Source organism: Cupressus sempervirens, chromosome 9 (assembly GCF_028749045.1).
Source record: "Cupressus sempervirens isolate cs-2001-9-10 chromosome 9, ASM2874904v1, whole genome shotgun sequence".
Lineage (NCBI taxonomy): Eukaryota > Viridiplantae > Streptophyta > Pinopsida > Cupressales > Cupressaceae > Cupressus > Cupressus sempervirens.
The window spans coordinates 361,569,542-361,597,325 of NC_143126.1; the positions used below are offsets into that span (position 1 = coordinate 361,569,542).

At 36.1% G+C, this 27,784-nt stretch overlaps 1 protein-coding gene across 3 annotated transcripts; it reads left to right on the forward strand.

The window, feature by feature from the left end:
• Nucleotides 1-657: 657 nt before the first annotated feature.
• Nucleotides 658-27,784, forward strand: LOC149538796 (U-box domain-containing protein 24-like). 3 transcript variants are annotated; one of them, XM_089800109.1, is made up of 4 exons: nucleotides 658-2,093; nucleotides 2,546-2,837; nucleotides 16,052-17,631; nucleotides 27,342-27,784. In XM_089800109.1, exons 1-3 carry the CDS (start codon nucleotides 900-902, stop codon nucleotides 17,584-17,586), a joined length of 3,021 nt encoding a protein of 1,006 aa, XP_089656235.1. In that variant the 5' UTR covers nucleotides 658-899; the 3' UTR covers nucleotides 17,587-17,631; nucleotides 27,342-27,784. The 3 variants fall into 3 exon arrangements, with proteins under 3 accessions (XP_089656235.1, XP_089656236.1, XP_089656234.1); XM_089800110.1 differs by lacking the exon at nucleotides 27,342-27,784 and adding an exon at nucleotides 20,711-21,290; XM_089800108.1 differs by lacking the exon at nucleotides 27,342-27,784 and having other exon boundaries at nucleotides 16,052-17,710.

The window sequence follows — 27,784 nt, forward strand, 5'->3', positions numbered from 1 at the left end:
ATTTTGCTACCACAATGGAGCAACTCATAAATTTCACAACCACTTAACCCATTTAAGTGCTTCCCAAGCACATGCATGACATCTTCATGTTGCATCAATTCTGCAAGGATATGGTAATGACCATATTACCATGAGGTTAGCAAGTTGGGTGTGTGCTTTCAAAGTGAATCATATGCTGAAGATTTCTCTTTTGTTCTAAAAAGTTGCCTATATTGCCTCATACTTAGTGTATATCAATAGGTTTAGCGATGACAAAGGTTATGGAATTTGTGTTTTTACACTAGCTTTTTTTATTGGCTATCAAGTAGTTCATGGTTGTCTATGTTTCCACACTTTGCATACATGTATACTTAGATATTCACAACTACAACACTTCACAAAATTTTAACCTTGAATTGAAGCTTCTAAACTGTGATTTGTGAGTCAAAATCAATTATCAAAAGACCTTCAAACCAAACTAGAACAAAAATAATTTTTTAATAAAAATTATCTATCGTAAATCTTGATATTTCTCTGAAAATACATTTGATGATGATGGATTGCCATTCCCCCACCACCCTTTAGGACATAATAGATATATTTTTTTATTTCCCATTTTATCTTTCTTTACCCCTATCTCCCACTCCGTCGATACCAATTCGACAAACAAATTAATGGTAACTCCATTATTGTCATAGCTTGTTAGCTTTCTCCTAGTTCCCACTGGTAGATGATGGCGTGTTGCGGTAGGAGGAATGTGGTCAATCCCATCCCAGCGTGGGGGCTAGGGTTGACCAGAGCAGTGGGGAGTGTATAAGGTTTCGTTGACTAGTCGAAGAGGAAAGTTGCAGGAAGTGAGGGAGGAGCGAAATGCATAATTGGAGGGAGAGGGGGAAGGGGCAGAGGATTGTGCGAAAGAAATGTCGGGGGCTGCGGCGACAATTGGGTTGAACATAGCGAACGAGCTGATAGGGAAGGTGCTGATGCAGATACGAGAGACGGGGAGCGCGACGCACAACGTGCTGTTTGCAAAGCGGAGCTTCAGGGAATTGCAGAGCCACATAACGAAGATAGAGCCGATTCTGGTGGCCCTATGGCACCGGAACGTGCAGGGGTCGTCGGAGACGGTGAGAGTGGCGCTGGAGGAGCTTGAGGAGCAGCTGAACAAGGCGTCGAGGCTCATCAGCAGCTACACGTCGGGGAGCTGGATGTACCTGTTCCTCAAGCTGAAGCTGCTGCCGGACGAGATGAAGGAGATCACGCGGGGCATCGAGCGGAGCCTGAACGCGCTGAGAATCGCGACGCTGGACGTGTCGGTGGAGATCAAGGAGAGGACGGTGGCCCTGTGCGAGACCATGCGCAATGCGGAGTTCAAGGCGGAGGTGGGCACGGAGTCTCTGGTGGGGGAGATCGAGCGGGAGATGCAGTTGATGCAGAGCGACAGCCGCCAGGTGCTCCAGCTCATCGTCCAGGTCGCCAACGCCATGGGCGTCGACATCGACCACTCCTCCCTCCACTCCGAGCTCCACAAGGTCCGCCAGAAGAAGGAGGACCTCGAGAACCACAAGAGGGAGGCCGAGGCCTGCATGCTCCAGCAGATTCAGGCCTTCCTCTGCCGCTCAGGCATTGTGGAAGAGGACCCCTCTTCTTCTTCTTCTTCCCCTTCCCCCGTGCCCCTCTACTTCTTCTGCCCCCTCAACGAGACCATCATGGACGACCCCGTCGACCTCGAGACGGGCATCACCTACGAGAGGTCCGCCATCCAGAAGTGGTTCGACAGCGGCAACACCACCTGCCCTGTCAACAAATGTGACCTGCACAGCCGCCATTTGATTCCCAACCGTAATCTGCGAGAGCTCATCCGAGAGTGGAAGCAAAGCAATGCCAAATTCCGCATCGACACCGCAGCGACCAAATTGGCCACCGAGGCCGAGGCTGAGGCCGCCCTTCTCGACCTCTCAACTCTCTCCGCTGAAAACACCTCCTACAGTCGCCTCATTGGAGACAAAGCTTTGATCCCCGCAATATTCCGACTCACCTCCTCTGAATCGGAATCCCTGCGCCTCAAAGCACTGCAATGCTTGTGCAGTCTTGCACAACACGATACTAATAAGGTACGATTCTTTCAAGTGAAATATTTCTACCCTATCACACTCCACCATATGGAATAGGAAGATAGCCATTTGTATAATGTTGAATCTCATATCTTGTTTCTTTAGTTCGTGCAGTAGTCACCTAAACATTTCTGTCAAGGAACCCTTCACAGAGAAAGAATATCTGTCTTTAAATTTGATGATTTTGTTCTTTTCTCATACGGAACATTGCAATATCCTTTGCATCTTTATCTAAATACTTAACCAAATCTGGAATATTTAATATGGCCCAGATGATTCCAATTCTATGCTCTTTTTAATCTTACTGTGCAATTTTATTCCATTAATTAGCTCGATTTGGTAAATGGTAACCTTTTGAAGAACCACTTCTTTTGGTAGTAATCACCAGGTGGGTAAATCCTATACAAGATAAAAATCAAAATCGATATAATGTCAATATTTTTCATGTGCAGGAGAAGATTGCAAATGCTGGGGAAATAGAGGACATAGTGAACTATCTCACTGAAGAAACTGAAATGAAGAGTTTTGCAGTTTCATTGCTATTCGAGCTGTCCAAAGATCCTCAGCTGCGAAACATGATAGGGAAGACCCGCAATGCCATTCCTTTGTTGGTTTCCATGCTGAGTGGTCCGCATGCAGAAAAGTCAAGGGAAGTACTAACTAACTTGTCAATGGTGGATGCCAATATCATAGAAATGGCAGAGGTTCACTATTATGATCCTTTAGTCAACCAACTTATACAAGGTACACCTCCTATGACCATATATGATAGAACTAGTAAATCCAGTATCCATTCATATTCTCATCGTGCACTACCTGTTCTCATTGATACCAAAGGTGCATGGTTACGTAGATTGAAACTTAAGCTTCCCTTCAATAGAAAAGACAAGAATTTCAGATCTTGATAGCATAGTTTAATTTTAAAAAAAAATCTCTGTTACAAGCTAAGTGGATGGTTTACCATCACACTAGACATTATAACCTACCAATTAATATTCTTAATGAAATCTATAAGCCATTCATATTCTCATCGTGCACTACCTGTTCTCATTGATACCAAAGGTGCATGGTTACGTAGATTGAAACTTAAGCTTCCCTTCAATAGAAAAGACAAGAATTTCAGATCTTGATAGCATAGTTTAATTTTAAAAAAAAATCTCTGTTACAAGCTAAGTGGATGGTTTACCATCACAGTAGACATTATAACCTACCAATTAATATTCTTAATGAAATCTATAAGCTCTATCAACCAAGCCGCAAAAAAACATAGCATAATGCCTCCTTATATAAGCTTGTAGGCCATAATAAACTTCATACCCCTGTAACAAACACACGTACAACTAAAAGAGTAAATGCTTAATCTAACCTTACTTCAGCAAACATGACAACCATTAGTTTGCCTGATAATTTTTAATTTATCTGAAAGCTCCCTCAATCACTGAATCAATTTGGTTAGTAAACCAGAATCAATTGTCACTTCTCTTCTTCTGAAATAGTTCAGTTTCTTATGTAGTGCTGCACTGAACCTAAACAATATATGGGGTTGAGATATTTCATGTTAAAAAAAAGCTCGTGCTTTCATTTGTTGGATAATTCTGATCTCACTCTTGGTGATAGCATGCTTTGACATTACTTAGTTTGTGCAACAAAAAGAGCATGATCCTTGCCAAAATTCTGAACCGTTAAATACAAAATAATGCTGGTCTCACTCTCGGTGATAGCAATATCGTTAACATGGATAAGTATAATCATTGTTTCATCACGATGAATTGTCATTAATAGATTGAGATCACAATTTCTTCAAAATCCTAAATCTCTAGAAGTTTGGTCAATTTTAAATACCAGGTTCTAGGAGCTTGCAATCCATATGATGACCCGAACAACCCACAAACCACATGTTCTTTCCCAAGAACCAGGAATCCTGATGGCTGAATCATGAACACCAAACCAAAAAATTTCTGTACAAGGAGGAAAATTCAACATCCATTGGATATGCTCTCCATCAATACTATCAGAGCCCAATAGTTGCGAGCTAGAAAAAATACTAATTTCACTATAGTTGAAAAAAATGCAGAAAATTCCTATTTAAATTCTTCAGTTCGTATCAAAATATACCTGTTATCTTCTACAATATCAACTAACTGCAAATACAAGTAGGAGGGATTTGCTCGTGTTTTAGGTACTTTATAAGGATAAGAAAATACTAATGTATATTTATTTCCTTGACGTATGGGCATTGTTGTATTAAGAAATTGGTTTTAGTCGATTTAACATTATAAGGTTTTTATGCAACAAATTAGACATCAACTAGTGTACATGATATAAAGACTAACAAGATACAATATATATTATAAACATTTAGGGAAACAAAAAATTTGCATTTTTAAAATTTTCATATCAAAATTCATTCAGTTGAATATTTGTCCAATCAAGCTTCATGAAAATAGTTTTCTATTCAAATTAAACAATTGATACATCATACTTGCAGCGTTACTTACAATAAGCCCGAAATACAAGACATTTGAAATATAAAGCTGATTTCTTTCTCCTTAAAAAAATCACATATATTTTCCAGATTTACAATACTTTGATATCTGATAATATACAATTTAAGGACAGTTTCTAATCACTGAAAGAAAGTACAAAGCTGATATGACGTATACAAACCAAAAGATTTCAAATTGAAGAACATGATCATCTTCCACCATGTATCTATAGAACTGAAAACTGATTTCCTCAAGTGTGATGTGGTAGTACTCGACAAAAGACCTTTAGAGTATTAGAATAATACTTGTGGAATGACAGCATACATGAACAAAAGCCAAAGAGAGAGAGAGAGAGAGAGCACAAATGTGAGTTCTTCTTTCACCAATCCCAAGATTGTATGACTCCCTTATATGCTATCTTGAAATGTTGGACTCTATGCTTTGCAACTGTGGTCACTACAGTGTTGCACTTAGGAAGAAACTAGCAACAAGTGCAGATGACCACTAGTTCTTTTCACATGCAACACAAGAGAACACAAGCATAACCCTACACTTTATGAACATGGTCACAAAAGTGTACCACATAGGAAGAAACAAGGAACAAGAGTAGATGGCTGTTATTTCTCTTCACACAGAGAAAAAGATTACAAGCATATTCCGTTGGCCAAGGTTTGAAACATAATATATGTGTAGACCTTGACTGGCCTTCCACAATAATAAATGTCTTATGATAATCTCGCACAAATCTGTACTGTTGACATTCCTTGTCAAGCATGAAATTCTATGTAAAAGGTGAGTTTTGGTATCAACAATATTCATAATCAATCCTATGCATAAAGCTCCCGGATCTCAAGTTTGACCACATGTATTCTATGAGATAATGCAAAAGGATTGAAGGAGCCTCTATCAACCCTGCCAATCCTTCCAAGTAAGTTGATGAACTAAGTGAGATGAAAATTGAAATCAACAGTCACCCCTTTCTCGTGTGCATCGTAGCATTTAAGCCCCACCATTCTGTTCAGTTTCTCGAATGATTGAACATGAAACAGTAGCATGACTTTTGAAACAATTCAAACATGATATATTACATGTTTCAGTTATTTTAAACAAATCAACTCAGATTAGTACAAGTACATACAAGGCCATAGAAGCACTGATTAGACATGACTTAAAATATAATATTATTCCGAAAGAGTAAGTTTAAAAACATCAAACCAAACCCCCTATATGTAGATTTGAAGTCATGAGATTTTACATAATCATGCATAAGGTTGCTAGAGGAGGATGAAAAATAGAACAGCCACCCATGCTCAGTTGATTGAAGGAGCCTCTATCAACCCTGCCAATCCTTCCAAGTAAGTTGATGAACTAAGTGAGATGAAAATTGAAATCAACAGTCACCCCTTTCTCGTGTGCATCGTAGCATTTAAGCCCCACCATTCTGTTCAGTTTCTCGAATGATTGAACATGAAACAGTAGCATGACTTTTGAAACAATTCAAACATGATATATTACATGTTTCAGTTATTTTAAACAAATCAACTCAGATTAGTACAAGTACATACAAGGCCATAGAAGCACTGATTAGACATGACTTAAAATATAATATTATTCCGAAAGAGTAAGTTTAAAAACATCAAACCAAACCCCCTATATGTAGATTTGAAGTCATGAGATTTTACATAATCATGCATAAGGTTGCTAGAGGAGGATGAAAAATAGAACAGCCACCCATGCTCAGTTGATTAAAAACGCTGGTGTAAGAAGATTTCATTCAATCAATAGTAGCAATCTTAGCTCAGAAAAATATTGTGCTTTTTCACAGTCATAAGTCTTGAGTAACAAGTTCCCATCTTTACATGACAACAAGACAATCATACACATGATAATATATACAAATGTATATCCTCTATGTTTATTTACCAAACTAAGCGATCCTTTCTCTTTATACCTCTAGTCAATGTTTTTAGCTTAGTTATCCGGGTTCGCTGTTTTGGATCAAGAACTCTGCTTGGGTTCAAACCAGTTTGAATACTATTCTGGTTTGACCTAGGTTTGATTAGGGTTCGATTTTCCCTGGGTTGGTTCGAACTCGCAGTCCAGAATTCGAACCCGGGCGAATTTTGGCTGCCCAGATCGAATTAGGGACAAATTTGGGCTAATTTGGGATCTAAGAATAAAGTTACATAATTAAAACTTTATTTTAATTGTTTACATGTCATGTTTTCATAGATTGCTCGTTCATCCACTTTAGAGAGAAATGGGAGCACATATTCTTTCATCCATTCAGTGAAGCGCAATAGATTGCAATAAAAAAGAGGAAACTTGGTGTTTGTGCATCACAACTTGCGTCTCCTCTCGCACAAGACTAAAGAATACAAAGAAGGGGAGATAAAGAGGTGGGATGTAGATGTAGAGTTGGCGGCCTTGGATATTTCTGCTTCTCGGCTTACAATTGAAGACTTTGAAGATTTTGATGCCCATACTATTGTTGTTGGTGCTGGTCCCATTGGCCTTAGCTCTATTGCTGAGTCAACTAATGCAGAAGGACTACGAGGAGAAGAAGAAGAAGAAGAAGAAGATGAAGATGAAGAAGACGAATGTTAAAATTTTATGCATTATAATTAGTTGACTTGAAGTTGGAAAAATGATACTTGAACTTGCTGTTATGATTCATAGATCATGATTTACTTTTAATGTTTTGAATCTTTGATGTTGAACTTGAAAATTGAAATATATGATGGTATGATCTTTATTCATGATGCTATGATTACAACGTACTTGTTTAAAGTTTATGCCTATGGTGTTTTTGTTGTTTAAATGATTAACTTAGTTTACAATGTACATCATATGATTTTACGATACTCTATGCTTCTAGGCTTCATAAATATGTATATATATAATTTTTTATACTTATATGTTTTTGTACAAATGAACCCAAATGAACCCAAATGAACCCAAAACCCTTTCCAAAATTTTGCTGTACCAGCAAACCAGTTCTTCGAACCTGTATTTCAAATTGAATTTGAACCAGTAACTAAGGTTTTTAGCAAGTATAATGGATATGAATACTTATAAAATGCCCCTTTGGCTATATGAGTTTACAATCATACCACAAGAAAAACCCGTAACCAGTCTCAACAATATTGGTCAGGCACAAATTACAACTATATTACATAAACTGTGAAAAATTAAATTAAACATATTTTTGGTTTATAAGGATAGCCTGTATAATGGATGCTTCATAAATATGTATATATATAATTTTTTATACTTCTTATATGTTTTTGTACAAACGAACCCAAATGAACCCAAAACCCTTTCCAAAATTTTGCTGTACAGGCAAACCAGTTCTTCGAACCTGTATTTCGAACTGAATTTGAACCAGTAACTAAGGTTTTTAGCAAGCATAATGGATATGAATACTTATAAATTGCCCCTTTGGCCATATGAGTTTACAATCATACCACAAGAAAAATCCGTAACCAGTCTCAACAGACACAAATTACAACTATATTACATAAACTGTGAAAAATTAAATTAAACATATTTTTGGTTTATAAGGATAGTCTGTATACCATGGATGCTCTTGCATCAGCTTTTGTTCTTCTAGTTTGGATAATTTTGTAAAGGATAAGACTCTATCAGAATTCTACAATAATGTACATCCTCGCTTGGATTGTGTAGGGGCTAAAGCTCTCAATAATTGCCATCTACTGAAAGCATCTCACAATCTTATCATATAGATACAATCTTTAGATAATAACTAGGTATCTCCAAGAATCGAATCCATAAGCGCATGCAATCAGTGACAGTAAACAAAATCACTTTTGTACAAAGCAACTGTGTTGTGATTGCGACAAAGTCCAGTAAGCACTTGTTAATCCTTATAGGCGATTTCAAGACTGTAAAATCTTTAAGAGGAAGCAAAACAGAGCACAAGATTCAATCAAAACACTGCAGCAACACTGGTGCCAACCGAAGAAAGGAAAGTAAATGTAGAGCTGAAAGACAAGTTAAGTTTCTTATTGCAGATCTATGGATCACCATGTAATGTCCCCCTTTTTGTGAGTGTCATCTTTCAGAAGATTAGCCTATTTCCTGACTCTCATAGGCTAATGAAGTTGTTCAAAGGGGACACTTGGCAGAGTCGGAGGCCAATTCCCACTCTAAAGGTTAGGGATGGTCAAGATTGATCTTCGTTTGAGTTACATTGACAAACTTGTTATTTACAGTAGTTGTCTATTTTGGATAAGTCAGAGTTTCTATCTTTAGCAAGGCACTTGGAAAGTTGGCTAGCAGTATGGAGTTGTCAAGCTTCCGGTTTGGGGTTTACCATTTATTGTAAGTCAAATTATAATCAGAGCTATTTTTGACAGGGGCCCCCAAACTTATGGTTTGTACAGAGATTCACTCATTTTGTCAGCTGGCTCAATTTGAGAGACTTAACTATTTATAGTAAGTTGGTATTGGTCAGTTACTACTTTTAGCAACGCACTTGGGTGATAATCTCTCTCAGTAAAATTATTGCATTTGGCCTGGTACTTTGGAAGGATTATTAAGTTATTAATTCAAATGATGTTATTATTAATTGAATTTATTAAATTAATAACTAATAAGCTATTATAAAGTACCTACTGAATTAATGCTTATTTTAAATGTGCATTTGATATGCCTAATAAGTTGTGGAGGGAAATAATTGTTTAATTTCCAAATTACAATAGTTATTTAAAATGATAGAGCAGCCAATGATAGCCTACTATCTATAGGCGGGCAGGGAGCCCATAGAATAGTAGGGTTAGTCTAAAATTTTATGGGCAATAGGCCACGGAAGATAAGCTTCCCTTATTGTCTCCTCTTTACATCAAAAGCTAAGTCAAGCGTTAAGTTATGTGAGGCGTGAGTTTAAAGCCTCTGGTTGAAAGGACATTTGGAAAGTCAAGCGTTAAGTTATGTGAGGCGTGAGTTTAAAGCCTCTGGTTGAAAGGACATTTGGAAATATGAATATCTTGAAAGAAGAGAATGGATTCATTCTGGTTGCATTGGTTTTCAGTTTAGTGAAATTGTGAAGGGCTGAGAGCCAAGGGTTTTCAGATTTTCTTATCTGTGGAATGCTGAATTCTATCCAAATAATTCACTTTGAACTGGTGAAACTATCTAGATAATTCAGTACTATCACTGTCTAAATTTGAGTACGATTTGGAGAAGAATTTCAGCGTTTGGTTCCAGAGAATAATTTGCAAGGTTCCAGGCAGTTTTTAGTTGCAGATTGCTTGGTGTATAAAGACCTGTATTTAGAATTGGAGGCCAACGATTCACCAAGAAGGGGTCGCATTTGAATGCATAGGTAGCCACAGCCTTAAAAAGGAGGACAATGCTTGTATCTTGAAAGCTGTGACAGTGTTGAGAGCAGCATCAGTCATTTTGGTGGGCAGCATTTTCAGTATTGAGCAGCATTTGTTAGTATTTGGACATGTTGGTTATAGGAGTGTGTCTCCCCTATCTAATACAATCTTCAGCGTCAACTTTGGGGTTGTTTCAGTGGCTGCGATTACAACTGGGAGCAAATATGGTGCTTGCAAATTAGTCACAGGTTTCCTTACATTAATTTATAAATTAATATCTATGTGCATAGTACTTGTCATTGTAAATTGTTTGATTAGATGCGAAGGAATAAGAATGCACAGTAAATGTTTGAAGTAATGTCATATCTTAACTGTTCATAATAAGCTTATTAGATTGCATGCCAAGTGTTTGTGAAAATGCCTATTGGCTGTAGGTGTACAATTTACATGAAGAAATCACAAGTATGCATTCAAAGAGGAAAAAAAGAATTGTATTTGCATTTTAGTGCTTTGCTTAGATATCTTAGCAATTACTTCCAAGCATTTAAACTTCTTTTGAAACTATTCCAAGGAAGTAAAAATAATCTGAAATTAAAGCCAACAAAATAGAGGTTGCCTGCATAGTGTTTGACAAAATGTCAAAACATCTGAAAGTGAAGCAATCCAGTGTTTGTCAGAGTTGGAACTTGCAGAGGGTTCTTATACACCCTTAATAAATGTGTCCTAATATAGGTTATGCTCATCACATATCAGATGGCTGTACTGTCATGTTAAACATAATACCTGCAGAATGTAGATGTTTCCAATGCCAGTTTGAACAAACATTGGTTAACTCATCCTACATTGTAGGAGAAATGATGAGAAATTGCTCTCTACAATTGCAAGGCATGCTATATAAAAATTGGAGTACTTGAGGTATAAAACTCAAACCGGTATAAAATGAGTAAGGGAATAGTTTTGGCTAAACAAGAAAGATCCTGTTTCATGTTTAGAAATTTTGATCCAAGAACTCACACTCTCTAGCTTCTCAAGAACAATCAATAATCAAAGACCTAACAATTGTGCGAACACAACATACTTTGGTAACTTGTGTGCTTGAAAGGCAATGCATCAAAACCTTCACAAAAATAATGCCCAGCAGTGACCAACTCCTCAAAGAGGCCCAAGCTAATTCTTTTCATGCCATGAAGTTCTTTATTGCTCTTTTCACTGTTGAAAACACCACTCTCTCTCGGTCCCTGGCAACATTTCTGGAAAACATTCCAAATCTGATTGCTGAGGACAATATTGTTCTTTCAAGTAAAATTGAAGAACTCGAAATAAATGTGTTTTCGGTCAACAAGGACAAGCCTCAGCCTGATGGTTTCCTATAATTGTTTTATCAAATATTCTAGAGCGTTGTAAAATATGATTTGTTTGCAAGATAAATAGAGGAGGAACAAATAAATGTTAATCAACAGTAATGACGCTTACCTAGTGCTGATCCAAAAACAGCAAAAAAATTTAAAACTGGAGCATACAGGCTTAAAACTCTTTGCAATACAGTTCATGAATCTTGGTCTCAAGCCTCTCTGTTTCCCATATTTATTTCAGACTCTGTCACTATTTCTTCTCAGAATTCAAATGGCAGATTGATGTGATCCGTTGAAGAGCTTTTGGGTTAATGATATAACAAAATTGGTCTGGAATATTTACCGAAATTAATACGGTCAAGTCTCTGATAGATGTGACTCAGACTTTGTGTTGAAAATCTTTGCGAAATGTGGCTTTAGCAAACAAGTTATAGATTAGATGCACGACTGTCTTCACCCTCCTCTTTATCTACTGCTGTCATGAACAAGGATAAAATCGTTTGAAATCATCCACGTGGAGAAACATTTAAATCACTCTGGCAACTAAACAGCATGAATGAAAAGTTCATCATCCTATGTAAATAGGGGATTAAGGGATTATCAAATATCAATTTGTGGATGACATTCACCTACGATCTACTTCTCAGATGCAGAGAATCAAAAGCCTCAAATCAATCTTCACAAGGCTGCAAACATGCACTGAGATAAAAATTAATGACATTAGGTCTCATGTCATTGTTAGTAAACAGATTGTTCTTCTTCTGATTCTCCTTTTAATTTGCCCAATTTGTAATGAAGAACAACTTTACATAACAGTTGGGAAACTGTTTCTGACAATAACTAGTTTCCCTCTGAATTAAGGTACAGCTCCCTATGTGAAAAATATTCAATGAATTTTGTTTCAATTCTAATTCCTACTGCAGGTATGTTCTTAACCAGAGAACAGCAGAGGAAACTGAGTTCCACCCAGGCAAGTGAAATCTCAGGCAGGATCTAAATGCAAAGATGCTATGTTGATTGATTTTCACAATCTTATGAATTTCCCAACACAACAATTTGAAAATGCAAATTATGAAATGCAAATGAAGAATGGCTATGCAAGTTATGAAATGCAAATGAAGTATGCTGACGCAATTCCACAACTAGTTATAATTCTCCGATTATTCTACTGATTGGCTAAATTGAAAACAATGAAACAAAACTCTGTTTATTTCCCCATCTTCAATTCAACACAATGAAACAACATCAGATACAGATGATGAAAGTGGATGGTAAAATAATGGCACTAAACTTGATTGACTCTGCAACCAGCTTCACCAAAATTTGCCAACTCCTATATGCAATGAAATGAAATACATAAACTAACATGCCCTCTCCTCTACTCCAGCTCTCTGACTGTATGCAGGAAAAGAAGACCCTTCCCCCCCCCCCCCCCCCCCCCCAAGAATTTGCTTTTACAACAGTTTATATAAGGATTACAAGCATACACTTTTCATGGGAATATGAAGTATTTCAAATTCAGAATTTGGAAAGCCAGACTAGCACTTTTGCAATTACAATCACAAAGCCAAAAAAAAAAAAACTCGGACTCTTCATCTAGTTTGCCTCCAAGAATGTGAAATGAAAAGACTTTAATTAATCAAATCCGACATTGGCATGCTAGAATTAATGTCTTCACTTTCTTTATACACTAACAAACCCATATCATCGATCTTTGAATTTGGAATTTTCTGCTTTTGTCGTCGTGCACTGGACACGCATCAAGATCCCTGTCTTGCCGCAAAGAATCTTTGATACTATGGAGGAATAGCGGATGTATCTTTGATCACAGCCTTGCACATAAACCTTGGACCCACCGCATACATATCACTATATTTCATAAGGTTACAGTGAGCCTTATCTATGTCTTTCTCCATGAATATATTCTGATCACTAGGATCAGCCATGTTTCTTTCCCATCCAAGAATCTGTATATTATTGGGCTTTTCCAATTTACTGTAATAACCTATTTTCAATCTGCGGCCCGGCTGTGCTGGATACGCATGCTTCTCAACACTGTCACTGTATCGCCAATGGCGGCTGAATATGGAGAAGAAATCATATAACCCCGTTCTTTCCTTGAAGATGTTCACTTTAACATAATTGGTGATATCATTAAAACTCCTATCGTAAACTCTGTACAATCGACCTCTATTGAAATGCAGCAGAATAAGCACAAGACTCAAAAGAGTTGAAAGCTTTACGTAATTATTTGCCTGAAGCAGTATAGGAAGAGAGCTTATGAGCACCCAAAACTTACTACTGAAATCGACATAGTTTAAGGTTGTAGGAACTACCAGACCAGCACCTTTACCACAAAAGTAACTCTTTGTCAATATCTTTTCATAAGCCTCTGTTTCGGATAAGTGCTTTCCCACTGCCAGCGATCCAGAAATTCTTCTAAGCTATCTACAAGGATTATGTCTTCACCAAACAGTTGCCAGCATTTTAGCAAGTCACATAGCAGATGAATGTGTGTGAAGTAATGATTGTTATTGTGTATAACTGTGAAGAAGTAGGGGCGATCTGGGTCATCTTCTTCATAGTGCCTACTTACTTCTTCTAAATTATTCCATCTGATTGGCTTACCATCAAAGTAGTCAAACAGATCACCAGGATAAGTGTGATAGTCCCTACTGTCTCCCACAACAATAATTACAGCTGCTTTCTTCCTCCACCATTGGCTCAGCTTAAATGGAAGGTATGATAGCACAAGAATTGTCGATGGATTGCAGCGGATAAGCTGCCAAATCACATATGCCCATTGAGGCCATTGCGTCTCTTGCTTATTAAGCCAATGGGCAACCCCTGTTCTATATCATGAAACCACTTCATCTTATGCTTCGAAAACAAAATGAATGATGAGGCTGTTGCCTTTGAAATAGGGCAGATACCTAAGCTTCAATTTTCATGTCGCAGAGAGAAGCTTAAGCAGTGAAATAAAATTAATATTGATGACTATAACATTAGAAAAAGACATGCACAATGTGTACAAGGTGCATATAGAGAAAGCCACTCCATTTTCTTAGCTTCGAAATTTCTTCTCTTTGTATGGAAATTTCTTCTCGCTGTTGTGAAGCCATAAACCGTATTCTCATGAATGTTACTTTATCATATTCTGTGTAAAGAACAAAGCATGTCCATATTGCAAAAATGTATGCCATTGCTAGATGAGCCCAAAACTTTTGAGAACCAGTCTTCACATTTGATATTGAAAGTTTATCAATATCGCTATATATGAGATCTTTCTTCAAGTTTACTGAAGTCCCATCTGCATTTTTGTCTTCTGAAGATTGAAATCCAAACATGCAATTCTTGCTGGGGCCACTCTTGTAGGCATTCCTTGAGCTGCCTGACCAGTATTCAGGGCATAACCTTTTAATAGATAACTATCTTTAGATCCCTGTCCATGTGCCTTAATGTCCAACTGAACGGTTTTAGATTAGAAATCCAGTAAACAGATGCTACACAAGAGCAATCAGATAAGCATAGCTCACCACAGGAAGATACTGATGAAATATTGTTGTAATTGGCTATTATTGAACTTCCACCATAGTAATTTGTCTTCGAAAGAGTCACCATCTTAAATGCTGCAGATACATTATCATTTCTGCAATTTGGCATGATTCCTGAAGGCAAGCATCCTAAAGATGGTCTATTGGAATCAATTTGATATGATCCGGTTGGATACCACATATACCAGCAGTAGTGCAGGGACTCAAAACTGCAGTCCAATCTACAATCCATCTAGGGCCATTGTTGGCATCCCATTTCAATTCTTTACAACACAACCAAGGACCATTGAATTCTTTATAAATGATTAGCATAATATTGTATTAATCAAAATCCCATCAGATCCCCCATATAGGCCTGGAGATCACAGCTTCACAATCATCCTTTATCAGAGAAGATCATCAATGAGAACATGATATCTTGCCGGGCTAGGAGCTATCACCTACCCAACATGACAACACTTGAACCAACCCACCCGACTTATAAATGAGAAGGCAAGAGAGAGGAAAACCCGACAAGGATAGCCTACCTATGAAGGACTTAGACCTAGACACAAATCAGACCAGACCTGACCATGACTTCAAAATCTTTCATTTTTAATAACATAGGTATGGGGTGAAAAGTGGGGCAACAGTTATTCTATCCATTGTCTAAAGAGGCAGTAAAAGGCCTCATTCTAAATCTTTGATTCAGAGCAGTTATTTTTGTCGTGTGCAACCATTAAATTTGAGAAATATGAAGGGGTGATTTTTATCAAATACTTTCCTTCACCTTCATCCTGAATTTTCTGCTTTGGTTCGTAAGCATCTTACTTTTTGGGATCTTACTACGACTTTTGAATCTGTTGAAGTCATATTTTCTCTTTATAAGGAAGAGTTTGATCCAGTATTATACTTTTAAATATCATATCATCTTGCAATTTGAATTCAAAATTCCCGGCAATCGTCAGGCACTCCAAGCTTCTGATTATGTTTAATGATATCCTGTTTATTTCTCTCAGTTTGAGGTTGGTAGACATTGGCCAATCAATTTAACAAATTCCGATGTAGTAAAGTATATACTCTGGTTCTAATAATTTCCATTTGTTTGTTTACAATGCTTGGTTTTCCACGTAAGAAGAAGAATTTCCCTATTAGAAATCTTTTGGTTCTCTAAGCATAATGTGGGATAGATTGTAAACAAGGGCATAAACCATATTGACAGAATCTCCTTGGCATTTGCAGGGTCTCTAGAAACAAAAGTGTTTCTTGCAGATAAGCTCTCTAAAATTAAGCATATTGATTGCAGTAGGGCTTCTGTGATTAACGGGGGTATTATACCTAGTCTGCTCCAAATGATATCGGAGGATAATTCAGAATCGATGTCAGTTTCTCTTTCTGCTCTTAAAAACTTGTCCAGAGTGGCAGAGAACTGTGCTTGCATTCTTGATGCAAATGTAGCTTCTCGTCTGTTCACGCTTATGTTTATGGCTTCGATAAAAATCGACTTAAGAGTAGAAGCAGCTGAGATAATGGCTAATTTAGCGAGAGCATCTTTTAAAGGGAAAAAAATCCATCATAAGCTAAAAACATTAGCTTCTGAAGAAAATATTAAGTGTGTTTTAGATAACTGTTTGGTGGCGCATGCATTAAAAGTTTATCTTCTTCAGATTCTTTTGGGTTTGTCTTCGAAGAGTTCCAGAATCATGCTTCGTGTGAGGAGTGCGCAGGGCGTCCATGTACTGTTGACTCTCATATGTGATCTGAATGCAGATGTTCGAATCTATGTGATAAAGCTTCTAATATGTTTAGCGGAAGATGGAGGAGAAAGGGAGCTGGCAGAAAATCTAAGGGAAACACACATCAGGACTTTGGTGGAGAGAATATCAAGTGGCAATAGAGAAGAAGAGAAAGCTGTTTGTGCAGGTATACTATGTTGTCTTCCAAAAGACAATGAAAGGATAAGAAAGGCGCTCATGGACGCAGATGGGTTGGATGCAACTGTCCGTTTGCTCTCTTCAGCTGAATCTAGAAATTGTAGAGTCAGTGGAGGCGGCACACTGATAGAGAATGCTCTTGGAGTATTATTGCACTTCACTAGTCCTACCGATTTAACTAATCAGAAAAGAGCCATAGAACTCGGCGTGATGCCTCTGCTGGTGGGTTTTCTGTTAACGGGCTCTTCCCTCGCAAAACAAAGAGCCGCCAGTGCGTTGGGACAGATTTCATCAAGCACGATGAAGACGAGCAGTGCAATGAAAGGACAGAGCAGTGTTGTAATGTATTATGCGTGTGGGTGGGGGTGGTGGGCGAGTCCCGACCCGGAGCTGAAGTGCAGTGTGCACGGGAGGATGTGTGCGAGGGAGGCGTCGTTCTGCCTGGTGAACGCAGGGGCGGTGGAGCCCCTGGTGAGGGCGTTGGGGGAGAGGGAGTGGCGGGCAGACGAAGCTGCCCTGGAGGCGCTCATCACTCTGGTCGGGGATGAGGATGGCATGTGGGAGGGGGGTGTGAAGGAGATTGACAAGGCCGACGGCATCCCTCCGATCCTGCAAGTGCTCCGCACTGGCACCCCCGAGGCGCAGGAGAAGGCCATGCTTCTCCTCGAAAAGATCTTCCAAAAGCACGATTGCAGATCTCGTTATGCCTCTGCCGCTCGTTTCCCCCTTATAGACCTCATGCAGAAGGGACCATCCTCCAGTTCCACAGGAAGACGAGCCACTACAATCCTTCAGCTCCTAGGGGAGATGCCAGAAGACTCCGGCTGGATGCAAAGCCAGTGACACCTGTATTAATATTAATATTTCACTCCTTCAATGTTTATTCAGGTATAAGTTAATTATACGTTTTCAAACATTAATTTTACTTTATTAAATATTATTAGTATTCTGTTTGTTTTTCTTTTCATTTTTTAATTTTCAATTAAATTTTTTTTCCATATAAAATTATATTTGTTTAAAACTTTTTTTCTTAACTTGGTATTTGTTAATTATAATTATCTTCATATATATATTTTAGATATTTGTTGCCATTTGATAATATACAATAACAAGATATTTCTTTGCTTTTGATAGTCTTTTAATTTTTTATTTCAAAATTTGTGTCGGTTTCCTATAGTGTACTAGATATGACATCCTACTAAGGTTCTGTGATTAATCACTTAATTGACATACATAGAAATGCCCTCTAACAAGAAATTAATATTATATGAGGTGAGCACATGATTTGTATGGAAAACTCACATGGCCTAGTGATCATCATTCATTTGACTTCACATGTTTTCCTTTTATAGGTGTAGTCCATTAGTTGTAAACTGCATCATCATGTGACATAGCCATATTAACTTACATTCTATAAACCTTCAAGTGTCATCCACGATTTCCCCTCTTATTGATCAATTTATCTTGCCTTTTATTTTATCACTTTGTGCAATCTTATTGCTCCTAACATTGTTAAACCCCAATAGACTACAGCTATATACTTTGGCGAATAATTTCACGAAGATAACACCAATATACAACAATGTGATAAAATCATCTTTGCTATGATACTTTAATTTCACCATATATGAACATGTGTTCTCTAGACATACTTATGTATTATTATGTCTTTTAAAGATAGTGATGCATAGTCGTTCACCTTTAAACTTGTTTCAATTAGCACTCAAAATACACATTCAATCTAAAGTATATTACATAAAAAATATATGAAATGGACGACTTGATTCAACAAACATAAGAAATTATTATTAAAACTCTAAAGAACATTGCATTACAAAATGGACTTATTGCCTTCATGACATTCCCATCTGATTTGATCTCTCACTACTTACATTCTCAATACAAATATGATTATTGATATGCTCTTAGATCTACAATCTAGTGTATTAGAGATGGCTCCCTAGGAATCCTTCTCAATTCTTTTTAAGTAAAAAAAAACTCCTTGATGAGAGAAAATTATGTCCCATTTTATGCCTATTTCATATATCTTCACACCCATCTAAACATTCCATTTATGCCATTTAACCACACACACACACAGGGCCTTTGGTCCTATTTGACACATAAGAGCTACGGAGTGAATGAAGGTAAGCTCAATACCAGAACTGAAGACCTTTCTTTTTGTCATTCTTCCCACCCAAGATGCATGCAGAGGGTTGTAGAGGCAACTTTCTTTTGCTCCTCTTCGACACTCTCACACACAAATATTTATATTGTAACATGTTACCATTTTTAGAAAAAATGTGAAAATAAATTATTGGTTGAGTTTACTAATCAACATTGTGATTTCAAGTCTCGGGAAAAATATTTTACTAGGAAAAGAATGTAAACCTTTTCCAAACCTTATGTCATCTTCTTTACAAGAGCCATGCAAAATCTTTCCATATTAGTTCACAACATTATTTCTTCCAACAACAATGACCTAGGAATATTAACAAAGCATTGGCCATGCTTACATGATTGCACACACATCAACATGTAGTTGATATTTAAATGTTTAGTCTTATCTTAGCATTACCATTAATAGGAGAATCCATCCTAACCTTATTCCATGATCTCCCATCCATAACTACTATTATGTCAGTTGAAATTTGTCAAAGACAACTAGAGAGCCCACAATTTATGTACAGGCTATTTGGGGAAAAAATAAAATATGCCTATTTATGTCTACTTTTATAATAAGATTGAGTTTAATATGTGGCCAAAAGCCAAGGTTTCACGTGAGTTGTTATCTTGTTGGAATAAATAATCCATTCCTCTATGTAGTTGTTAAAGGATATGCATACATAACTAGCATAACATAAGACTTTTCAATATGTAGACTCTCTTTACGTTATTGTGTGTAAAGATTATGGTTAAATAAAACATTGTTTCTTCTGAGCAAACTAACATAGAAAGACTTTGTTCCATCCCTACATGAACCATGTAGCAAGGGCCCACTCTATGTTAAAGTACAATGGTTTATTTCTCTTTCATTAATTTTATTAATGTGTTTATGCTACATTCTAAATTAATGTTTTTGAATAAGAGTGTTTAAATCATATTTTAAATGTTTGATCTTAGCATTATTAATTTGGCTTTCTTTCATTTCTAGTAATAAATTGTTGTTTTCATTGTTATTATTGTGGATTGATGTTATCATTGTTGTAGTTATTGTCATATTGTTGCTAGGAAGTGATAGTTCTTGTCATTAGAGTTATTTTTATTTGTTTTAGGTTTATTCTCATAGTTGCATTCATAACCACTAATCTCATGAGTTTCACCCCTTTGTGGCATATAATCATGACGCCTTTCACAAGATTATGATCTTTGGATTACCATGTACAGACCAAACTAAATTTCATTATTAAACATCAATTTTCATTTCATTCTTCATCCTAGTGTTACCCTATCACTCCCACCCTAAAAACAACACACATCTCACATACCCACCTCAACACTAAATACCCCTGAAAAAAAAAAGAAAAAGCCTCTACCCTAGGAAAACCCAAAAATAAATTTGCAACTCTGATTATTACACAATGCTCCCCAACAAAATGCAACCTGAAATGATTTTATTAATTAACACTCTCTCCTTCAACTCTGATTATTACACAACCTCTTACCACACAAAATGAAACTTGAAATGAATTCATTAAATGACACTCTCTCCTTCTCCATGCATTGGTAGACAACCCCCTCCTTGTTTACTCATTTTTGTCCCTTATTCCTCCGATTTTCAACGTAACAAAGAAGTGGGATATGAATTTGATGTAGGAGCATCCTGGGTGTAAGAGCAATCTTGCATCACCCAAAAATATTTCATTTCAATTGTTTGAATAAGGGTTGTCTTAATGCAAAGTTGTTGTTTCTAGAGGCTTGCTACTTAGTAAGTTAGTCATACAAGCTCAAAATATCCTAATTTCAGAGGTGGATGTTCATCTTGGATATACCTGCCTACCAGTGGAGATTCAGTGCCATATCATGAATATTCATAGATTTATTGCGGATTTTTGGTGTGCAAATTTGGTGTAAAAACTTTAGGCTCACTGTTGAAGGCCTAAATGTGCACGGATGAGGCCCAAAAGCTTGATGGATGGGTGCTTGAGCAAAAATTCATGCTTGTAGATTAGAAGTTGAGGATTTTGAAAAGTGGTTATAATAGCCAATCAGAGCAACGGTTCGAATGTTATGGCCTTCTGAAGTTGGGCCGACCAAAACTTCCAAAATAAATATCAAAGGTGTATTTGATCGACTCTATATGTATTGCTAGGGTCTGTTAGCACTAGATATTAAGTTTGAGTGTCTAGAACATTCCTGAGTGGCATAAAATTGCCTATTTAAGAAATGCTCGTACATTGTCTAGGATAGCTCTAGGTGATACTTTGCATCTTTGTCCTACAAATTACAGTAATGAAGGCACCCATATGAGTTAGCATATTGTAATTCTGGATTCTATAATTCCACATTTGCGACAATAATAAGAAGCCCATATTTTGTTAAAGAAATTATTGTTATTTCTTTGTTTTTGTTATGTGGTTAAGGTATTAAGGGGAGCACCCTTCATTATAATTTTAAATGAAGTGTTTTGGTTACGTGGATGTGTGACATCACATACCTATGGTAGAAAGAAAAGTGACCCTCTCATTTCTCAGGAGGAAAACCAAAGCCTTTAACTTTAACTTTTGCCATCCAAGATGCATCCTCAATAGGTCTGCAAACCATTTCACCAGATATAATTATTGCATGTTTATGGTAATCTTGCTCACCCTACTGTCCAAGATTGTCTTTATTTCACACCTATATCTAAAGTGGATTTTGAAATGCTCAATTGTTACTTTGTGATTCCTCCCAAAACTCACCTTCATAATACTTTGTCAAATTTCAAACATTAAAAGATAAATTAATCCATATGAGATTGTAGTTGATTTTGAGTGAAGGGTTGACTGATTCGGCAATTTATAGCCTCAAAATGACTTATTATGTGATTGCAGCTAATTTTGAGTGAAGGGTTAAATGATTCAAAGATTTGTAACCTTAGAATGACTAACTATGAGATTACAATTGATTCTAAGTCAAGGGTTGATCGATGCGGTTATCTATAACCTCATAATGACTTGTGAGGTTTAGGCTAACTTTGATTAAACAGTTGATCGATTTGACGATCTATAATATCATAATAGCTTATTATGCGTTTATAATTGATTATGAGTGAAAAGTTGACCAATTCAGTGATTTGTAACTTGATAATAGCTTGTTATGAGGTTGTAGTTGAATCTGAGTGAAGGGTTGATCAATGCAACGATCTGTAACCTTAGAATGACTTGTTATAAGATTGTAGATAAATATGAGTTTATGGTTGTCCTATTCTATAATCAATAACTTTAAAATGACTTGTTATGAGATTATGGTTAAATATGATTGCACGGTTGACCAATTCAATGATCTGCAAGCTCAAAATATCTTATTACGAAATTACATTTAATTTTGAGTGAAGGGTTGATTGTTTCGGTGACTGGCCATGTTAGAATGGCTTATTATGAGATTAGAGTTGATTCTGAGAGAATGGTTCACCGATTCAATGGTCCGCAACCTTAGAATAACTTGATATAACATTGTGGTTGATTCTAATTGAATGATTGATCAATTCGGTGATTTGCAAGTTCAAAATGCCTTGTTATAAGATTGTATTTGATTTTTCATGAAGGGTTAACTAATTTGATGTTTTGTGACCTCAAAATGACTTGTTACGAGATTATGGATGACTTAGATTGAATGGTTGATTGACTTGGCGGCTTGGAACCTCAGATTAGCTTATTATGAGATTATAGTTGATTCTAATTGAAGGGTTGATTGATTTAGTGATCTACAACCTTAGAATTGCTTGTTATAAGACTATGGATGACTTAAATTTAATGACTGATCAATTTGGTGACTTGGAACCTCATAATAGCTTATTATGAGATTATAGTTGATTTTTGACCGTAGGGTTGACCGATTCAGTGATCTACAACCTAAGAATGACTTGTTATGAGATTTTAGAAAATTTTTGGTGAAGGGTTGAGCGATTCAACAATTTACAAGCTCAAAATGACTTATTTTGAGATGGTGGTTGATTTTGATTGAATGATTGAAACATTTGGCGATTTGTAAGCTCACAATTGCTTATTATAATATTGTACTTTATTTTGCATGAAAGGTAGATTAATAAAGTTATCTACAACCTTACAATAGCTTATATTTAGATTGTAGCTGATTTTGAGTGAAGGGTTGACCAATTCAACAATATGTAACCTTAGAATAGCTTGTTATGAGATTATCGTTGATTTTGAGTGAAAGGTTGACTAATTTGGTGATATGTAACTTGAGAATAACTTGTTATGTGATTGTGGCTAATTCTAATTGAACGATTGATTGATTCAATGATTTATAACATTAAAATGGCTTGTAATGAGATTATGGATGACTCTGAATGGTTGATTGATTCGATGATCTACAACCTTAGGATAACTTATTTTGAGATTATAATTTATTCAAAGGGTTGACCATTTCGGTGATTTACAACCTCATAATAACATGTTATGAGATTGCAGCTGATTTTGATTGAATATTGACCGATTTAGTGATATGTAACCTCAGAATGGTTTGTTATGAGATTGTAGTTGATTTTGAGTGAAGTGTTGATCGATTTGGTGATTTATAGCTATAGAATGACTTTTTATGAGATTGCAACTAATTCTAAGTGAAGGGTTGATCAATTTGGTGATCTGTAACCTCAGAATGCCTTGTTATGAGATTGTACCTGGTTCTGAGTGAAGGGTTGATCGATTTGGTGATCTACAACCTCAAGATGGCTTGTTTTGAGATTATGGCTCATTTTGATTGAATTGTTGACCAATTTGGTGATCTATAACCTCAAAATGATGTGTTATGAGATTGTAGTTTATTTTGAGTGAAGGGTTGACCAATTCATTGAGCTATAGCATTAGAATGACTTGTTACAAGATTGTAGCTGATTTTTAGTGAAGGGTTAATCGATTCAATTATCTATAACCTTAGAATGACTAGTTATGATGTTTTGCGTGACTCTGATTGAACGGTTGATCAATTCAACAATCTACAAAATGAAAATAGCTTATTATGAGATTGTAGCTAATTTTGAGTGAAGAATTGACTTATCGGTGATCTATAACCTTAGAATGGTTTGTTTTGATATTGTACTTGATTTTGAGTGACAGATTGGCCAATTTGGCAAATTGTAACCTCAGAATGACTTATTATGAGATTGTGGTTGATTCTGATTGAATGGTTGATCGAATTAATGATATCTAACCTCAAAATGGCCTATTATGTGATTCTAACTGATTCAAAGTGAATGGTGGACCAATTTAGTGATCTAAAATCTCATAATGACTTGTTATGAGATTGTGGCCAATTTTGATTGAATGGTTAACTAATTCGGTAATTTGGAACCTCAAAATAAGTAGTTATGAGATTGTAGCTGATTTTGAGTGAAGGGTTGACTGATTCCATGGTCTATAACCTTAGAACAGTTTGTTATAGGGTTTTAGCTAATTCTCTATGAATGGTTCAATGATTCAATGATCTATAACCTTCTAATGACTTGTTATTAGATTGTAGCTGATTCAGAGATATTGACTAATTTGGTCATGTGTAACCTTACAATGGCTTGTTATAAGATTTTAATTGATAATAAGTGAAGGTTTTACCAAATCAAGGAATTGGAACCTCAAAATGACTTGTTATGACATTGTGGTTGATTGTGATTGAATAATTAACCGATTTGATGATCTATAATCTCATTATGAATTGTTAAAAGATTCTAGTTGATTATGAGTGTAGGGTTGACTGATTTAGTGACTTGTAGCTTGAGAATGGCTTGATATGAGATTGGAGCTAATTTCAAGTGTAGGGTTGACCGATTCAGTGATCAGTAACCTTAGAATGACTTGTTATAAGATTGTAGATAATTATGATTGAATAGTTGACTTATTTGATGATTTAGAGTTGATATTTGGCAACATGTAACCTCAAAATGACTTGTTATGATATTATAGATGATTATGAGTGAAGAGTCAACCAATTCGATGGTCTAAAACCTCAAAATGGCTTATTAGATAATTGTAGCTAATTTTGGGTGAATGGTTGACCTATTTAGTGATCTCTAACATCAAAATGGTTTGTTATGAGATTATGGATGACTTTGATGGAAGAGTTGACAATTTGGCAATTTGCAACCTTAGAATAACTTATTATGAGATTATAACTAATTCTAAGTGAAGGGTTGATCGATTTGGTGATCTATGAACTCAGAATCGCTTATTATGAGGTTTTAATTGATTCTGAGCAAAGGGTTGACTTATTCGTTGATCTACAACCTCATATTGGCTTGTTATGAGGTTGTCGTTGATTCTGATTTGTAATCTTAGAATGACTTGTAATGAGATTGTAGTTGATTTGAAGTGAATGATCGAACGATTAGTGATTATAGCCTTAGAATGACTTGTTATGAGATTGTAGCTAATTATGAGTGAAGGGTTGATTGATTCGGTGATCTATAACCCCAGAATGACATGTTATGAGATTTTGGCTAACTCCAATTGAATGGTTGACTAATTCAGTGATCTACGATCTTAAAACAACTTATTATGATGTTGTAGCTCATTTTGAGTGAAGGGTTGATCGATTCAACGATCTGTAACCTTATAATGACTTGTTATGAGATTGGAACTAATCCTGAGTGAAGGGCTGAACAATTCAATGATCTATAACCTCCAAATGGGTTGTTCTAAGATTATAGTTGATTCTGACTGAATGATTAACCAATTTGATAATCTGTTACCTAAGAATGGTGTGTTATGACATTGCAGCTGATTCTGAGTGAATTGTTGATTGATTCAATGATTTGTAACCTCAGATTGGATTATCCAAAGATTGTAGCTAATTTTGCATGAAGGGTTGACCGACTTGATTATCTACAACCTCAGAATGACTTGTTATGAGATTATGGCTGATTTTGATTGAATGGTTGACTGATTCACTGATTCATAACCTAAGAATGTCTTGCTATGAGATTGTAGCCGATTCTGAGAGAAGGGTTGAACGATTTGGTGATTTATAGCCTCAAAATGAATTGTTATGAGATTGTAGCTAATTGCTAGTGAAGGAATGACCGATTCGATGATCTGGAACCTTAGAATAACTTATTATGAGATTAAGATGATTCAAGTGAAGAGTTGACCAATTTTGTGATCTATAACCTCAGAATGACTTGTTATGAGATCTTGGTTGATTCTGATTGAATGATTAAGCAATTCTATGATCTACAATCTCAGTATAGCTTATTATGAGATTGTACTTGATTTTGATAGAAGGGTTGACCAATTCAACAATCTGTAACATTATAATGACTTGTAATGAGATTCTAGCCGATTTAGAGTGAAGGGTTGACCAATTTGATGATCTATAACCTCAAAATCACTTATTATGAGATTGTGGCTAAATTAGATTGAATGATTGATAGATTTAGTAATTTGAAACCTCATAATGCCTTGTTATTAGATTGTCACTAATTTTGAGTGAAGGGTTGACTAATTCAATGATCTTCAACCTCAAAATGGTTTGTTATAAGATTGTATTTAATTTTGAGTGAATGGTTGATCAATTTGGCAATCTGTAACCTCAGAATGTCTTGTTATTAGATTGTAGCTAATTCAGAGTCAAGGTTTGACCAATTTGGCAACTTGTAACCTCAAAATGACTTGTTATGAGATTTTCATTTGTTTTGACTATAGGGTTGACTAATTCAATGATATGTGATTTACAATGGTTTGTTATGAGATTCACATTTGTTCAAAGTATAAGGTTGATCAATTCAGTGATATATAACCTCATAATGGTTTGTTATAAGATTGTAACTGATTCTAATTGAAAACTTGATCAATTCGATGGTTTGTAAGCTTAGAATGACTTGTTATGATGTCCTAGCTTATTTGAGTGAAGGGTTGACTGATTTGATGACTTGTTATAAGATTATAACCAAGTTTGAGTGAATGGTTGACTGATTTAGTGATCTATAGCCTCAAAATGACTTGTTGTTACCTTGTAGTTGAGTTTGAGTTAATGGTTGATTGATTCAATGATTTGTGACCTCAAAATGGCTTGTTATGATATTGTGGTTAATTTTTATTGAATGGTTGACCAATTTGGTCATCCTAAAGCTTAGAATGGCTTGGTATAAGATTATAGTTGATTTTGCATGAAGGGTTGACTAATTTGGTGATCTATAACCTCAAATTATCTTATTATAAGATTGTAGTTGAATGTGAGTGAAGGGGTGAATGATTTAGCGATTTGTAACCTTAGAATAATTTGTAATGAGATTGTAGCTAATTTTGAGTGAAGGGTTGGCCGATTTGGTGATGTGCAATCTATAATCTTAGAATGACTTGTAATGAGATTGTGGCTGATTTTGATTGAAGGGTCGATCAATTTGATGGTTTGTAACCTTAGAATGACTTGCTATGAGATTTTTGCAGATTCGGAGTGAATGGTTGACCAATTTGATGACCTGGAACGTAAGAATGCATTATTATGAGATTGTGGCTAATTATGATTGAAGAGTTGACCACTTCAATAATTTGAAACCTCATAATGGATTTTAATTAGATTGTAATAGATTTTGAGAGAAGTGTTGATCGATTCGGCAATCTATAACCTCATAATGACTTGTTATTAGATTGTAGTTGATTGAGAGTCAAAGTTTGACCAATTTGGTAAGGTGTAACCTCAAAATGGATTGCTATGAGATTGTAGTTGATTCTAAGTTAAGGGTTGTCCAATTGAAGGATTTGAAAACTCATAATGACTTATTATGAGATTTTGGTTGATTCTGATTGAATGGTTGACCGATTCAATAATTTGTAATGTCAGAATGACTTGTTATAAGATTGTAACTAATTCTAAGTGAAAGGTTTACTGA

Coding starts and splice junctions, on each gene's coding strand:
- LOC149538796 (XM_089800109.1), top strand. CDS start 900: ATGTCGGGGGCTGCGGCGACAATTGGGTTGAACATAGCGAACGAGCTG. Junction 2,094..2,545: donor CACAACACGATACTAATAAG/GTACGATTCTTT, acceptor TTTCATGTGCAG/GAGAAGATTGCAAATGCTGG. Junction 2,838..16,051: donor AGTCAACCAACTTATACAAG/GTACACCTCCTA, acceptor TGGCATTTGCAG/GGTCTCTAGAAACAAAAGTG.